The sequence below is a fragment of the Pseudomicrostroma glucosiphilum genome (genome assembly GCF_003144135.1).
Source record: "Pseudomicrostroma glucosiphilum strain MCA 4718 unplaced genomic scaffold BCV69scaffold_1, whole genome shotgun sequence".
NCBI classification, from domain to species: domain Eukaryota; kingdom Fungi; phylum Basidiomycota; class Exobasidiomycetes; order Microstromatales; family Microstromataceae; genus Microstroma; species Microstroma glucosiphilum.
In genome coordinates this window covers 1119311-1135612 of record NW_020289913.1, presented here as the reverse complement: position 1 = coordinate 1135612, position 16302 = coordinate 1119311, and the positions used below count along the sequence as shown (strand labels likewise).

The 16302-nt window shown below is 57.6% G+C and overlaps 6 protein-coding genes across 6 annotated transcripts; 3 read left to right on the top strand and 3 right to left on the bottom strand.

The window, feature by feature from the left end:
* The first annotated feature begins 566 nt into the window (after positions 1-566).
* BCV69DRAFT_279843 (hypothetical protein) lies at positions 567-2306 on the top strand. Its single transcript, XM_025491392.1, has 2 exons — positions 567-964; positions 1115-2306. The coding sequence occupies exons 1-2, from the start codon at positions 775-777 to the stop codon at positions 2065-2067; spliced, it is 1143 nt and encodes a 380-aa protein (XP_025351100.1). The 5' UTR covers positions 567-774; the 3' UTR covers positions 2068-2306.
* Positions 2307-2436: 130 nt separating this feature from the next.
* On the top strand, positions 2437-4672 carry BCV69DRAFT_279842 (hypothetical protein). The gene has a single exon (XM_025491391.1). It carries the CDS (start codon positions 2878-2880, stop codon positions 4468-4470), a length of 1593 nt encoding a protein of 530 aa, XP_025351099.1. The 5' UTR covers positions 2437-2877; the 3' UTR covers positions 4471-4672.
* Positions 4673-4990: 318 nt separating this feature from the next.
* On the bottom strand, positions 4991-8439 carry BCV69DRAFT_265296 (alpha/beta-hydrolase; the record flags this gene model as incomplete). The annotated part of the gene is made up of 6 exons (XM_025490779.1): positions 7877-8439; positions 7423-7813; positions 5733-6309; positions 5435-5684; positions 5144-5251; positions 4991-5056 (listed from the first exon to the last, which is right to left on the bottom strand). The coding sequence occupies exons 1-6, from the start codon at positions 8216-8218 to the stop codon at positions 4991-4993; spliced, it is 1734 nt and encodes a 577-aa protein (XP_025351098.1). The 5' UTR covers positions 8219-8439.
* A 133-nt stretch (positions 8440-8572) lies between these two features.
* Positions 8573-10803, top strand: BCV69DRAFT_279841 (hypothetical protein). The gene is made up of 2 exons (XM_025491390.1): positions 8573-8818; positions 8905-10803. The coding sequence occupies exons 1-2, from the start codon at positions 8712-8714 to the stop codon at positions 10580-10582; spliced, it is 1785 nt and encodes a 594-aa protein (XP_025351097.1). The 5' UTR covers positions 8573-8711; the 3' UTR covers positions 10583-10803.
* Positions 10804-14113: 3310 nt separating this feature from the next.
* On the bottom strand, positions 14114-15541 carry BCV69DRAFT_275319 (hypothetical protein; the record flags this gene model as incomplete). The annotated part of the gene is made up of 1 exon (XM_025491072.1): positions 14114-15541. One exon carries the CDS (start codon positions 15539-15541, stop codon positions 14114-14116), a length of 1428 nt encoding a protein of 475 aa, XP_025351096.1.
* A 3-nt stretch (positions 15542-15544) lies between these two features.
* BCV69DRAFT_279839 (hypothetical protein) lies at positions 15545-16294 on the bottom strand. Its single transcript, XM_025491389.1, has one exon. The coding sequence runs from the start codon at positions 15997-15999 to the stop codon at positions 15670-15672; it is 330 nt and encodes a 109-aa protein (XP_025351095.1). The 5' UTR covers positions 16000-16294; the 3' UTR covers positions 15545-15669.
* Between the last annotated feature and the right edge of the window lie 8 nt (positions 16295-16302).

Here is a 16302-nt window from a genome sequence, read left to right as displayed (position 1 = left end):
AGCGCCCCTCTGACCCTCTCTGCCAGTGGTGGTAATCCTGTGCTTCGGAAATCAATTGATGCAGAGGACACCGTCGTGATCCAGTGCCTCTTCTCCGCGTGTGTGGGTGTGCGAAGATTTGAGGCGGAGGTTTGTGGGTCAGGCAGACAGCTAGACCGACAGAGTGGCAGACGGGCAGCCAGGCCTCAGACGCGGTAGTGGTGGGTGGGTGTTGTGTTTTGCGGTCGGCAGGAGCAAGGGAAGCCGGGCGTCGGCGCTCCGCGTAGGAAGCTCTGGGCCTCCCGGCATTTGAGCCGAGGATGGCAGCGGCCGTGGCGGCAGGCGGAGTATGAGGCTTGTGTTGCTCTCCAAGTGGGGCAGTAGACCAGTCTCACTCCCGAGGCACATACCACGCTCGGCCAGCCCCCTTCCAGCGGCGTTCGATCCTCGGCACACTGCTTGACGCTCAGTGGCCAAGGTGGTGTGTGTATCTCCTACCCGGCGGACTCCTGGTCGTCTTCACTGCCGAACCTCTACCCTTCAAATCCACCGACGTAAGCGCCTCCTTCCTTCTTTCCTCCCCCCCATATTCTCCATCACTCTCCTCCCCTCACACTTTACGGTCCTCACTCTCTTTCTTACTGCTCGTACATCACACTTGCAACTGTGTACTTCTTTGCTTGTCCTACCCTTTCCGTCTTCAGCCCCCCGTTCACGCTCCCCTTGCTCAACACCGCTTCCCACGGTATCTAGCACTCACTCTCCCACGACACTCCATCACCTAAGCTGCTCAACATGTTCACAAAGTCTCTCGTTGCCGCAGGAGCTTCTCTCCTTGCCGCCGTCTCCTCGGTCTCAGCCGCTGACAGCGCTGCTTCCTTCAGCTACGGAACGCCCAACCCTACTCGCGCTGGAGTCGTAGCCACCTCTACCAACGGCCCCACCAACCCCGACTCCCCCAAGCTCGGCACAGCCATCAACCAGAGTGAGTAGTGCAATTCTCCAACGGCGCGTAATGGCTCTACCAAAACCTTTGGAGAGACTATATTGCTCTTGCTCCGAGACTTTTCCATTTGCCACACGATTTTACTCACACACCACCACCCCTTTCGCCTTGCCACCTCCCCTCCTTCAGCCTCTGTTGCTCGTCTCCTTTCCGTCAACAGCATCGACGATTGGTGCACCTTCGCCTCCCCCAACGGCGAGAGCATTGCCGACGTCGAGGGCGAAGTCGTTGCATACTGTACTCAGGCCAGGAACAACGCTCGAGTCATCCCCGATGGTACCCTGACTGCTGTTCACTTCATCACCACTCCCCTCTACGTTCAAGTCATGGCTCTGGGAGACTTCACCAAGATTGGTCTCCAGGCCGGTGACGAGGGAGGTGAGCTTGACCCTCACGGTGCCACCGGACTCGGTAACCCAGTCGGCGGTAACGTCACCTCCAACATCTCTGGCTCTGACGTCTTCTACGAGGAGTGGATGAACTACGTTGCCTACAACGAGATTTGCATCCGTATCTGCATTGCCGGTACCTCCATTGCACCTACCGCTCTCGAGTGCCAGCACACTCTGGACGAGATGGGATGTGAATGGGTCATGCCTGGTAGCTACACCGACAACGTCTTCGAGTCTTGCGACGCTGATGCCGCCTGGCCCCCTGGACTCTTCTCCGTCGATGGAAGCACCTCCACCTTCCAGCAGTACTACTCGTCTGTCTACACTGACGGCAACGGTGGCAAGCACACTTTCGTCAACGGATCACCCGACCAGTCGACTCCTGCTGCTGCTTACTCCAAGCCTTCCTCTTCGTCGTGCACCACTATCTCGACGATCTCCAACGGCATCGCCTCTCTTGTCAGCGGCTCGTCTAGCAGCTCTTCGTCCTCTTCGTCCGCATCGTCTTCGATGAGCACCTCTACTTCCAAGGCGGCTGGTGCCGCCTCTTCTGGTTCTAGCGCAGCAGCCTCGGCTACCGCGTCTGCTGGCTCGGCTGCCTCGAGCTCTACCTCTGGCGCTTCTGGCCTCGCCGTGGGAGCCCTGGCCGCCTCGGTCGCCGGTCTCATTGCCGCTGCCGCCATGCTCTAAGTAGGGTCGCGTGCTTGTTCATGTCTCCTTCCTGCTTTCCTGTCCCCTCCCTGTTCCCAATACAGACAATGCCTTGATTGGAGTCGTGGCCTTCCTAGTCCAGTGCTCGACTTCCCTACTTTGCTTCTCCCCTGAACATATATTTCTGCTTCTCATGTCTCATCATCACTATCTCTTCGGCATTTCTGACATAGCAACGGAGGCTGCAGCTCCTTGGAGTTGTTTATACCATGCATGCATCTTTTTCCTTGTGCCAGTTCGTGATGGAGACGTACTCCGAAGATTCAGTCTTTGCAGGACCGCGGAAGGTGCGAAGAGGATGGGTGTACCCCTCGTGTGATGTGTCGAGGGCCCCTCTTCCAGGTTGCACGTTCGCTCGATAGAGATTGGCAGCAGGTTGCCGGTGGAAGGGGCCACTCGGCCGAAGCGAGGAGCGGAGGATGCGTGAGCTGCGCGTGGACACGACCTGAGACCAGGAATGAGTGGTGCTGAAAGCTCTCAGGTACCTTTGCTCGGCTGGCTGTCCTGTTCTTGGCTTGAAGATCATCTGTCAAGCAGCGTACCGAGAATGGTCGGAGGAATCAATGGCAAGGCACGTTGCTGCTGACTGCAAGCGAAGCTTCAATCCCCGGAAGCGAGATGGCACTATCCGGCCGTCGGCCGCCCTGATATTGCCTCCTGTTCCCCGGCCAGGGCCATGGCGATGCAGGTCCTCGGAGCGGCCCTGAACGGTGCCATTGCTGTTTTGAGAGGATATATAACGTCCAGCTGGGAGGACGAGAAGCTTCCTCTCCAGACGAATCACCAAGTATGTTGTCCTCGCTCAAACTCTTAGCAGCGTTGCCTCTCGCTGCCGTCCTGGCACAGGGAGGTGTACTGCCTAGAGCTTCCAAAGCCACAACAACGTCCACTGCTTCGGGTGCCGCCACTTCTTCCTCGTCCGGTCAGACCACCTTCTCGACCACCAGCGTTGGCCAGGAGGCCTTCGTCAACAAGGGTCTGGTAGGCTTCGGTCGCATCTCTGGAGACGCCTACGACTCTTACGGCGAGTCCCTCGGTGGGCTAGGATCGGCCATCTCTGTAGAGTCCTTCAGGAAAGCCGGCAAGAACCAGAACACCTATTCGGGCACGATTCGGATGCAGCCTGATCGTGGTCACAACCAGGGAGGCGCAGCAACTTCAGACTACCGTGCTCGATCCCAAGTCTTCTCCTTTACCTTTTCGCCACTGGCCGATAATGCCGCGGCTACTGGGAATGCAGCGAACCTTCAGTTCAAGTATGAGAGCTCCACGCTGTACCGCCTCAGCTCCAACTACACTACCGGCTTGAACCCGGATGCCGTCCGCACTCGCAGTGGAAAGGAGCCTCTGCCTCTTGCCACATACGACTACCACACCAGCTTCGACACGGAAGGACTAGTCGACATCGGTGACATCCTCATCTCGTCAGACGAGTACGGACCCTACATCTATGCCATCGAGAAGAGCAGCGGCACAGTCGTCGGCGTGCTCACTCCCCCTGATGCCATCATCCCCATGATCAATGGCTCGCCCAACTTCACTGCCAACTCCGATCCGACCACTGGCCGAGTCGCCAATCAAGGCTTCGAGGGTCTCTCTGTTTCAACTTCCAAAGGCGTCCTTTACGCGCTCCTTCAGTCAGGTACAGTCCAAGACGGTGGCTCCTCTGACACCTCTTCGCCCTACACCCGTCTGCTCGGCTACTCGTACGCAGGCCAGTCTCTTGCCCAAATCGCTGCAAACGGCTTCGAGCCCAAGCTTGTAGAGGAGTACGTTGTGAAGCTGCCCACGTCCAACAAGGGCAAGGCACGAGGCGCTTCCGAGCTCCACGTCGTCGGTGATGGCATCTTTGCCGTCCTCGCCCGAGACGGCAAGGGTTTGGGTAATGACCCACCCACGGATGCGTCTTCGTACAAGGAAGTTGGCCTGCTGACCACTGCCGGTGCCACGAACATTGCAGGGACCAAGTATGACTCGCCAGAAAATCCAGTAGCCCCCGGCGGTCAGCTCGTAGATGGCATCACCGCTGCCACGGTGCAGGACTGGCTCAGCCTCATCGACACCGCTCAGCTAGCCAAGTTTGGCATTCACAACGGCGGCACCCTGGACCAGAATTTGATCGCTAGTAAGCTGGAGAGTCTTGCCCTAGCCTCGGTAGGAGATTCAGCCTACCCCGACGACTACTTCCTCTTTGTCGTGTCGGACAATGACTTTATCACTCTGAACGGCAAGCAGGCTGGACAAGCGCAGGGGGGGAGTGGGCCTTATGTGCTCCAGGACTATCAGGACCCTTATGCGGTGGAGTACAAGCTGACGCAGGATACGCAGGCGTACGTTTATCGAGTCACTCTCCCTGGATACAAGGAACAGACGCCCAATTGAAGCCATGAGGCGGACAGACGGACGTGCAGATCAAAAATGAACTCTATGTAGTGTTAGCAGCATGCGAACAACCTCGAGCAAAATAATGCCATCGTCAATTTTCTCCTGCGCTCAAAGCGTGCCTCGTGTCCTTCCTGAGTGTGCGTATTCGAGGGTCCAAGGGGGTATAGATGATACAAAGTCGAATCCATGCATAGCAATCACGCTTCCTTGCTTCCAGCATCTCCTCACGTGCTCTTCGTCCCGCCAGCGGCCTGTTGCTGCTGCTGTGCCTGCTTGAGAAGGTCAAGGCAGAACTCGTCTGTGAGACAGTAATTGGGTGGCGGGCGAGAAATGACAGCATGAGCTCGACGATAGGGCTGAGAGTGATGAGAGGGTAGAAACTACTCACAATTGGTAGGCAGATGGTCTCTGAACATGCTTCGACAGAAGATGGGTCTGCAGATTGCAACGCGGAGAGGGCATATTGTCAGCTAACTCGCACCAGGCCACATTTGTCCTATGCTGACGACTCAACCACTCACTCCGAGAAGCGCCCAACAACGTCTTCGCAAGCGCGCAGGACGACGCGCCGAGCGGACATCGTCTTGCCCGTCTCATCACCCTGAGGGTCACCTGGTGCTTGTGCTGATGCATTGTCCTTGGCCTTGACGTAGACCTCGAAGCTCTCGACGAGGTACACTGTGCCAGGAGGATACAGCTTCTCATTCTGTGCATGCGCTCTTAACGTCTTGATAAGAGACCAGAGCCAGTCTTCGGAAGGGCCGTAGCTCTCTTCAGCCTTGGCGATCGGTCTACTTTGAGCCTCGCCCGCAGATGATCCCTGAGCACTTTCGTCTTGCTTGAGTGACATTTCGGTTGGGTCTGCTCTCGGAAACCTCTCTCTGACTGCAGTGGTGTCCGCTTCCTTTTCTCGCTCGCTGGCCGTGTGTCCCCTCTCAAATCTCTCCTTGTACAGCCCAACAGTCTTGCACAAGATCTCCGTCGAAGACCCTTTGCAAGCGGCAAGTAGTTCTGATATGTCCCTGAGGTCCAATACGGCTCCCATCGAAAGCATCGGGATACAGTCGAAGTGATGGATAACTGTCGTGACGAGACCGACCATCGATTTTGCCAAGATGGGGTCGGCAGTAGGGGGTGGTCCGTAGGCGAAGACGTGGATGGGCCTTCCAGGCGGAAGGCCGGAGCTGTGCGATGTGACAAAGGCGGTTCCGCTGATTGTGCAGGTCGTCAGTGCTTGAGCGTCCCCGGAACCCTGAGACAAGTTAGAAGAGCGGCAGGACCATAGAGCACCTACTAGTATAGCAATACCGCCACCCAGAGAATGCCCAACGACGACCAGACCATAGGTAGGGTGAGCCTCCAATGCCTGCCGCAAGACAGATGCCACTGTTCCCGTAGCGGCGGAGAGGCGATGAGCTGCAGCGTACATGCCGCGATGAACAAAGCCTTCTCCACAGCCTAGCTTGACATCCTGGTAGTCGGCTGTTAGGTCTACCAGGAGGTCCGACATGCCGAGAGTGCCCCTGCAGGCAAGCACAACGGCCTGACGCTCCCTATCGACGGCTACGAAGTTGACAATGGGCGCCATCTTTGAGCAGCGCAGGCTGACACCCACGTCGTCTGTGTAGCTAGACAGCAAGACGTCTTCGACGCTGATATTGGCGTGGTTCGCAAAAGCCCACTCATTGGCATGAGCTTGCTCGTTGTTTTCGAAGAGAAAAGACTCGCCTAGTCCCAGAAAATTGAGAAAGTTCGATCCATAGCTAGCAGAGGCATATCGTACGAAGTGTTGCAGATTATCAGCAAGAGGTCGAAAAGGAAATGGCATGAGCGCGTCTATGCCGTCCAAGTGAGTCGGGTGGGGCTGTGTAGGAGGCACCAACTCAGAGGCAACAGGAAGGGTCAAGGGCGTCTGAATTTCGGGGCTGACCCTGCTCCCGCTGGCCGTCGTTGCGTACTTGGAGTCTCTGGCGGCCCGACTTCGTTTTGGCGTAGTGGGGAGAGTGGTAGCCCCTACCTTTGGGGCAGCTGAGGAAAGGGAAGCATCGTCTTTGACTTGCTCTCGAAGCGCCGGTGACGATGCACGGAAAGAGCTCCGGAGGCGTCCTTCCGGGAACGGTATGGCGGCTCGCAGTGGAGTGGGACGGGAGACCTTGCGCGGCCCTTCACTAGATGCATTACCCATTGGTCGGGTGTCGGGTGTGGTGAAGACGGTGGTAGTATCCTTCTTCCAGTCCCTCCGGACCTTAATTGATGACTGGCTTCCCAGCTCGAGCAGACCGACTTCGGTTCTATGAACAGGAGGTGTGGAGCACGCGTCGGTACTTCCGAAGGAAGCCGTCGGACCGCCAGCGATGCAGGGCGTTGGTGGCCTCAATCCCTTCTCGACGACTTGCGTAACCTCGACGGTCTCTGTGACCTTGCAGCGAACGGAGACTATGGCACTAGCCACTCTGCGTACAGAATGCTTCCTTGCGGGGCTGTTCACATCGCCAGAGGGCGGAAGCAATCCCGTTATTGGTGATCTGACGATCTCGGGCGGATGTGACAGTGGCGGTCGGGAAGAGGCTGTTCCTGGCTTGTGCTTGACGGTGTCTGATGACGGCTCTGCAGTGCTGACGGACGTATTCGAGCCATCCTGGGCAGTGAAGGGCTGCGCGATGGGGCTGGCCGAAAATTGACCAGCCTGGCACTGTGTAGTGTCACTAGCAATGGGACGCAAGCCATCAAAGACGCGTACTTCTTGCTCCTGAAAAGGGGTCATAAGCATCAGCGGTAGCACAGCAGCTCTGCTTACTCCTGACAGAGGCTTCTTAGAAGTGGAAGTTTCGTTCTCGTCGCTTCGGCTAGCCAACACGGCACTGTTGATGGATGGCATACTCTGAAACTTGCTGGGACCCAGAAGCAGAGCCTTCCACCTCGCCGTCTCTTCAGCCCCGAGGACGGTACCGTCGAACAACGTCTTAGTGTTGAAATCGCGTGCAGTCCGCTTGTACGTCGCAGTCTGTACAAAGGCAAATGTAGTCATTGCTCGCGCAAACGTTGCGAACGTCGTGAGACCACCACCAGTAGCAGCACACTTGGTCTTTGAGAATTCGTGCTGAACTGTTGCTATGAAAGCAGCGAGGGCTCGAGACGTCTCATTGTCGCCGAAGAGTTCGTCGAATACCTTGATGCTTTCGTCGGCAATGCTGGCACTGACTCTGAATGAGCTTTGCATGAGGTTGATACTCGCCTGTACCAGGAACTCGACGAACGCTACATTCTGATGTATGATAGCGACTCCCCTGGCAGAATAACCCTCGACCATCGCTTTGGACTGGATGAAGGTTGCGTCAGTCTCTTCCTCCTCCTCAGAAGACGATGTGAGCCCGCTGCCAGACGAACGCGTGGTCCTGGTGACTGTAGCTGCCCCTACCAAGACCTTGCGTGTAAGATCGAGGGCAAAGCTCGTGGTGAATCTGACACTCTCTAAGCTGACATCGACGAGAAAGGAAGCAGCGCGAAGGGAGGCTCTAGCAGCGACTGCAACATCTGATACGGCTTCGGCAATGCGACTAGGAAGCAGCGTGGGCCCGCTGGCATAGTGGACGACGTCGGCAATGGAACTGCTTGAGTGATGTAAGTCTGGTCGGCGGTGCGTCAAAGAGGTGCTGAGCGGAGACCTACTCGGAGCAGCAGAAATGGACGGAAGGCATGCTTCAGCAGAGCTGAGCTGGACTGGAAGGGGCGTGTGAGGCATCATGTTACAAAGAGGTGGTATACTGAGCGTGAGGCGCGACGACGATCGGGACGGTATGAACAGGAAGAGGGATAGGAAGAAGAGGGACGATTACGAACGGAGGTGCTTCCAGAGCACCGCACAGAAAGAGAGTGGCGAAGAGAGAGCGTCATTCGGAGGCACAGGGAGGGACGAGGGGACCAACAGCGATATCGAGTCAGTGTTCGATGGATCGTCAAATGTACAGAACGCGGGTGGCCCAACACTACCCGGGAGCCACATCCGCTCGACTGTTGGTCTCTGCCGCGGGCCAACTGCACCGCTTTCCCACACCTCCGTCCCGCTCTCGCACCCCACATCCTTGGCTACTGCCTAATTCTGCCCGGCGGTGCGGTACGCTTGCCTCAGCAGTATTCGTCACCATTCACCAAAGCCAAGCTCGAGGTCACCGCAGTGGGGCTACACCCTCCTACTCTTACCCCCCGGGTACGGCATGTACAGCTGAGAGGTCACTACCATGAGATTTCGCTCCAAGAGCGAGCGAGATCGTGATCGCAGTAGCATTGGCAGTAACTTGAGCAGTACATTGAGCCTCTCCAGCACCTCCACGGCCGCAACGAGCAGGTATGTCGTCGAAGAACTTGCTCATGACAAGGGGCCTCATATGCTGACTGTTCTGTCTCTCGCCTCGGCCCACTTTGCCTCCCCAGCACACCACCACACTACCCTGCCTCACCGCCCATCATACCATGCCGCTCCTCATCGAATGCCGACAAGCAGGCTCGCTTCCAAGCGACCATCGCCCACCTCACCAAGATGCTGACGGCACAGCCACACGCGGAGGAGCTAGCAGTCAATTGGTATGGGCGCAGTAGGCAAGCCAGCTCTACTGTTTCTACACTGCCGATGGAGGACGGATTCAGTCCGAAACCACGAGCGCGGACTAGCTCGGTCCCCATGGACCACCCTCAGCAAACTGTCGGTCCACCCATCTCTCCGCGAGGGAGCAGCGTGGAACACCAAAGCCAGGCTGCTACAGCACCGCATTCTCCCCCTCCTCCAGGAGCGCCTTCGCCAGTACCGATGACAATGACGTTGCGAGACCTCAAGCGCCTGCTCGATTCGGAGAGGAGGGTCAGCGGAGGAGCAGGGCCAGACGTGGATGAGTCTGCGCCCTCGGCATCGTCGTCATCCAGCCATACGGACCACGGTCCAACGACTACGGAGCCACCGATGCAGAGGGGAATCCCAATGTGGATCGTGGTGCGGACACTGAAGGCTTCGTGGCATGCAGACGGCTCCTGGCCCATCCTCGCAGCCGATGAAGTCTATCCGCCTCCGGCACCACCAAAGTCTCCTACATCCAAGGACAAGGGCAAGGCTCGAGAAAAGCCGAGCAGACCGCACAAGGAAGTGCCTCGCTCGGTCCACAATTCGGATGTGATCCTGCGACCGCCCGGTACGACTTCCTTCCAAGTGCCCTTGCCTCCGCCGGATCTGATGCTCCCGGGAGCGAAAATGCCCAAGGCAGATCCAGGTATGGACGAGATTGCCAGGAGGTACAGGACCAGAGGCGTAGCTGTCGAAGAGGCGGAGAAACGCCTCTCTGTCCTGGACGAGCTCTCCCAGGGAGCCGATGAAGGATCCGAAGAGGGCGCAGAACGGCGATCTCGAACATCTTCCCCCCACCCTCCAGAGACTGAACATGGCACAAGCGGGCGGGATGAGGGAGAGGAGAGTGCAGCGAGAGTCGTGGTGATACCAGCCCCATCACAAGAAGGCTCAGACGGGCATAGAGCCGACGACGAAGGCGAGGGTGGAGGTGAAGGCGAGGGTAATGGAGGCGGGCTGGCCAACAGCAGGAGAACAGATCAGGACACTGCGTCTACTCAAGTAATGGTGTTGCCCGGATCTTTCGGGCCCGACTCACAGAGGCACGAAGAGATGGAGGACGGAGAGGCAGAGGCAGACACCACTATCGGTGCAGATCCGCAGGCACGCACAGCTGCAGAGCTTGGTGAGAGGGCAGAACCTCAGCCAGCCATCTATCAAGCAGAGCCACAGCAATTCATGGCAAGCCAGACGGCTCGGCAGCCGCCCGCACGACCGGCCCCGCTGCCTCCTGTCGCAGACAAGGCTCCTGCAGCACCCCCATCACGACCTCCTCCCCTACCCCCGCACCCGCGCCCGGTCGGGGAGGTGGTAGAGGCGCACATGATGTACGAGCCACTTACGGGTACGGGTACGGGTACGGAGCCGGAGCCGCCCACGTACTTTGCAGAAGGGGCAGAGACGAAGGGTGCGGTACAAAGTAGTGCGCCAGAGCTGCCGGAGAGGCCACAGGCGCCGGTTGCTAGCTTGCCGATGGAATCGCTCTTGCAGCGGTGAGGAGATGGAGAGGAGAACGAGGGAAGGGAATAGCGGTTGGAGCAGGAAGAGAGAGAGAGGGGGGTCAATGGGAGCACGCAACAATAGCAACAGTAGCAGGGTCTCTAACCGTCACACACACACACACACACACAGACACGCAATCGTCATCATAGCACTTCTCTTCTGCTCCATCTCTCCCTCATGTTGATCTCAACTCTCTTTACGTTGGCCAATTGCACTCTTTCACATCCACGCTCGCTCAGGTCCCCGTGTGCAGGCTCAAATGGTATCGAATTCAGTGTCATGGTGCAGGGAAGGCCACTTCCAGAAGCAGGAAACAGGAAAAGCAAGGTAAGGTAAGGGGTACAGCAGGAGAGGTGGCAAGCATCAGTGGCCCTAGCTTCCAGATGGGGGGTATGTAGCGATCAGGACTCTCAAGCGGAATCGAAGAAAGGTAGCAAAAGAGAGGTGCCTGCTTGATTGCGCGCCTTTGCTTGTTCAATCATCCTTTGGAGCTCGAGGCGAAGGTCCCCTCTCTGATCCGCGTGAGAAGAGTGCGCGGCTTGGACCCTTCGTGCGAAGAGGGGCTGCTCTTTGAGTTAGAGCTGGACTTGGAACTGGCATTGGTGTTGGTAGCGGCAGGGGTATTGGTACTGGTATCGTTGTTGGCTTGATTGGCTGTGGGCTTCGAAGGTCCAGAAGGAGGTGGAGACGATGACTGTGCAGAGGCTCCGTCCGTTTGAGGCGGATTCTGACCTCCTTCCTTGGCGTCTGTAGAGGTGTTTGAAGCCGATGCGGGCTGCTGGGAGTCAGAAGTAGAGGTAGGAGGGTCTGCTGCGCCTTCTGTCTTTCCATCTTGGGTAGGTCCACTTTGCTCATCCCCAGCATCTCCTTGGCAGCCCTTCTGTCCGCTCTCCGCCCCAGTCCGGCCAAGCATCTCGTTGATCCTCTCCTTCCTCTCAACCTTGTCCTCCTGCTCTCCTTCAGCCGAAGCAACAGCGCCTGGTCCAATCTTATCCTCCTGCCTGGTCCCATCCTCTCCCTCTGGTTTCTCCCCTTCCTGTTCTTCTCCCTCCTTCTTGTCCGACTTCTTCTTCTTGTTCTTCTTGCCGCTCGTCAATTTCCCATAGGCTTCCATGCCCCTCAACATCAATAGTGACTTGCTGAGGGTGACTTGATTGAGGTCCACTCCTTCTTGTTGCAAGAGCCAGACAAAGTGCCTAAAGTGGGCTGTTCCTGCTCGATAGTGCCCGCTGAGAGGACTCAAGCTGGTCAAGGTACCATTGTTGACTTTCAGCAGGCCAGCAGAGAGGACTCTACCGCCGTAGAGGAAGGAGGAGTGCTGGAATTTGCCCGTCTGCTTGATGCCGACGTAAAGTTCTCGGCGCGAGTTGAGGACATAGATCCAGGTGTTGGCCTGGACCGTCTTGCGGAGTAGGGCGTCCATGAAACCCTTTGAGGAGAGCATGCCTAGGTGCTTGTGCTTTTTGGGCTTGTCACCTCCGTAGTGCTGAGCAGCCTTCTGGACCTCTTCCTCCTCCTCAGGATCAGACGGGTCTGAAGAAGAGCTGGACCCAGAGAAGGAAGACGAGTCGTCCGAGGCGGCTTGTTGCCGCCTCTCTTCCTTCATACGACTCAGCTCCTCTTGCTCTTCCGGACCGAGTTCGACAATACCCCTACCGTGACCCAGATCGCGATGCTTGTTCTTGGCCGTGTCGACTGGCTTGCCGTTCCAACGCCAGTGGAGCTTGCCGTCCTTGATGTCAACGACGTAGTTCATCCTCTGATCGGCAGAGAGGTACTCAATGCATTCCTTTTCCAGCTGCTCGCGAGAGCAGTCGGGCAGATCAAGATCCTTGCCATCGCCTTCGTCGAGCCAGACAAAGAAGTTATCCTTGGTATCAGACTTGCTCCACTCGGCGTGGTAGGGTTTGAGGTTGGACCCATAGCGATGCTTGCGGTCTACCATTTCCAGCCAGTAGGTGGCCTCCATCGTCTTGCTGAGATCCTGAGCAGCGGCGCCACGAGTCCACCATTCGATCATCCGGAGACCCTTCTGATTGGGCTTGGCAATGCGATGCACATTGTCAATCTTGTCGTGGTCATAAGCGCCGGGCACATCGCCGAGCTTGCCATCCGAGTCCTCCTTTTCGGGCTTACCACCACCTGGCAAGCCATCCTGCTTATCATTGCCCTCTTCTCCCCTCTCGTGCAGCGAAGGTCCACCAGGAACAGGTCCATCAGACATGCTACCACTGGCAGGGTTGGACCCATCCTCCTTTGCGTTGCCCGGGCTCCCGGCGATTTGTCCGACTAGCAGACCTCCCCTCTTCCACTTGCCGGCAGCACCATCTCCATTGCCTCCCTTCTTGCCAGCTTGTTGGTCACGAGCATTGTCCAGCTGGAGTGACTTGAAGGCTTCGCCCCAGCGGGTATTGGCATCCAAGCCCATGCCTTCGAGCTCTCTACGTGTGCGGTATCCACGGAAATTGCGCTGGATCATACGAGCAGCTGCATCATCCCCTTGACCTTCCCCACCTTTCTCACCCTCACCCCCACCTCCACTGCTCTCAGTCTTCTTTGCATCATCTCCCGCTGAGTTCTCGGACTGCTCGGAGGGCCCAGCGTCTGTCTGCTTAGAAGAAGATGATTGTTCTTGACCTTGCTGAGCAGTAGCTCCCGAAGATTGGTCCTTGGCTGCCGCAGGAGACTCCTCCGCCATGACGCTGTGCTTTGCTTAGTAGATTGGACGCGAGCTACAAGAGGTTTTGCGGAGAGAAAGGGGCCGCGGTCTAGCTGCGAGTTGAGGTGCGATAAGGAATGGCTTGCGATCCCTTTCCGAGGAGAATGTACCCTTTCGAGGGCGATGGCTGGAGTGTCACTTGTGCTACAGCCTACAGTGAAATGCGAGCTAGGCAATCCGATCCCAAGTCGATGGGTCAACAGAGAAACAGTACAAGTATGGGGCAAGAATGACGGCTGACCGAGTGAGCATTTTGTACTCGAGCCTTAGCTGCTCTAATCTCCTTTTAGACCAAAGCAAAGCAAAGTGGGTAGGGACGTCATGCGCTCCCACCCCGCCCCGCCCCACCCGGCACCTCTTCGGCAGGGAAACACGGACAGGCGCAGGAACACACACACACCAGCCACGGACCCACAGGCAGCCAGCCACGACGCCCCGACGCACCACGCCCCCCCAAATGGGGCAGGAGACGACTGGACTGACTCAAGGCCACTCACACCGCACCGCACCGCACTGCACTTGGGCTCCACTTCACTCGTTTGAACAAATGCCACTTTGGGTTCGGGTGGAAGCGAGCGGACCGCCGGCCTGGAGGAAACGGCGAGACAGAAGCTCAGACCATGCGAGACTGGAAAATAAGAAGGAAAAAAAGAAGACTCGGGGCGGGATGGGGCGATCAGACGATGCAAAGATAGGATGGTATGCATGGTTCATATTGGATCATTATGCAGAAACATAGTCGAGTCACAAGAAACATTCGAGAACGGTGTCTATTCCTATCAAGGCTACTCTCTACTCCCTCCGGCCTAGGCATGAGTCCACTCCTCGCTATCCTGCTCCTGGTCCGTCTCCTCGAGCTTCTCCACTTCGTTTCCGTCCTCATCAACATCGCTCACTCGGGCTCGCTTGGGGGAGCGGGATCGGCCTCGGGATCCATCAGAGGCATTGGAATTGTGCGACTTGTCCGAGGGAGTGGGAGAGGCTGCTCGACTGACACTGTGCGCTTCGGTGGTGGCGGGTGCGGGAGACGGGCCGGCAGCGGGAGCGGCGGTGGGAGCGGCCTCTCGAGGTGTGTTGATAGTGCCTACCGGGATAGATCGAGTCGGGCTGGGTGTAGAGCGCCTCTTGGTGGTCTCGTCCGCAGCGGCATTCTGAGGTTTGGCCTGTTCGTCAGTGCTCTGGGGCTTGGTAGTCTGAGGCTGAGTCCTACCACAGGCGGAGCGCTTGCATCCAGATGGTCCCGCCTGTCCATCGGACTGAGCGTCCATCATTGCTCCGAAGAATGGTGTGACGAACTGCTGGAAGATGGCTGGAAGGAAATCCTCGAGAGAAGGCTCCGTGGCGGAACCAGTAGAGACTCCTTCTTCAGCCTTGCCCTTGCCCTTTGTGTCGGTAGTCTTGGCCTCAGTCGAAGTGGTCTCGGTAGCAGTTGGCTTTGCCTGGGTAGCCGAAGGCTGAGCTTCGGTGGCGGGGGTCTGATCTTGGGAAGTAGCGGGCTGAGCATCAGCGGCAGTGGGGACAGGTGCCCTGGTGGCGGTTCGAGAGTCGGTGGTCTCCTTGGTCTCGGCGGCCTCCTTAGTTGTGTCTTCGCCTTCCTCGCTGTCCAGCAGAGCACCAAGGAAAGGTCCGAGGAACTGCTGCAGACCGGGGGGCAAGAAGAGATCCTCGATGCCTACTTGCTGCTGCTTCTTGTGCTGCTGCTGAGCCTCTTGAGCCTTGTGAAGTGCAGCCTGTCGTGCTTGAAGCTGTACCTGATACTTCTGAGCGGCCTCTACTCGTCGCTGGTACTCTAGCTGAGCAGCTCGTTGCTGCTGCGCCTTGAAGCGTCGGATCTTCTCCTGACGTTCTGCCTCGTACTGAGCTTGAGCGATCTGTCTGGCAATGGCATTGGCCAGTCGTGCTTGTTCGTACTGAGCTCTCTGTCGCTCCTCTTCTGCTCGCTGCCGAAGAGCTCGCTCCCGCTCCTGCTGCCTGCGCTGCAGCATGTACTGGTGGCGGGCAAAGGCCTCTGCCTCGGCTTCAGCCTGAGCTCGTGCTCGTGCGACGGCTTCCTTGCGAGCTTGAGCCTGAATTTGTGCACTTCGTACAGCGTAGGTGAAGGGGTCAATGGCGGAGCCACTGGAGTAGCCGGAGTACCACTCAGCATCCTGGTCCCAAGGGGTAGCCCGTCGGAAGTGGGACGAGGACGAGGGGGAAGAGTAAGAGGTGGAGGGGTAGAGGTAGATGGCTGACATCGTGGTAGTGCGAAGGTGGTGGTGTAGAGGTGAGGGTGCTGTAGAGAGTAGTAGGACTGTTGTTGTGTTCTGATGAAAAGGTGGGAGGAAGACGTCGCCTCTCCTCGTAGCTTTTGTATCCACCCTGGTCAACTTTTTGTGCACGGGCCCGTCGGGTGTGGCTCTTTCCGTGATCGCCTGGATTTCGCCAGCATCGCCTCGAAGCCAATCGAAGATCGCTCCGACACAATCGGGGCGGGGGGCACTGGAGCAGTGTTCACGTGGCTCACCACACACGCGTCCCCGGAAAGCCACTTCCACACGACGCTCAGCCTCCAGCTTCTGGACAGCTCCACCGGCTTCTTCGCGATACGGGTGACGACACCGTGCTGGGCAGGGCAAGGAGCGCAGAGAATCAGCTGACAGAGTAAGCACTGCATTTCCGACAAACGCAGGCTGACCTTCTTGCGGAGTGCCATGCTGAGCCTCGAAAGCGGGCCACGCAATACATCCGCACATGGCGAACGTCTGAGAAGGTCTGAAGGCATGCTGTGCCACTGGACGCCGTGCTGGAGTATGTCTGCCACATTTTCCCGTTTCAGCCAGTGCAGCCACAGTTCGAACGTAGCCTGCGCTCGCCCGCTGTAGCTTGTACGCTATGACCACCATTATGGGATGCAATGACTTGCATTCATGGAGCTGTCTTACGAGACATCAAGTACATTCCCTTTCTCATATCCTTCGCTGCGGACCCATTGACTTCGCCTTGTCCTCTCTCCTCC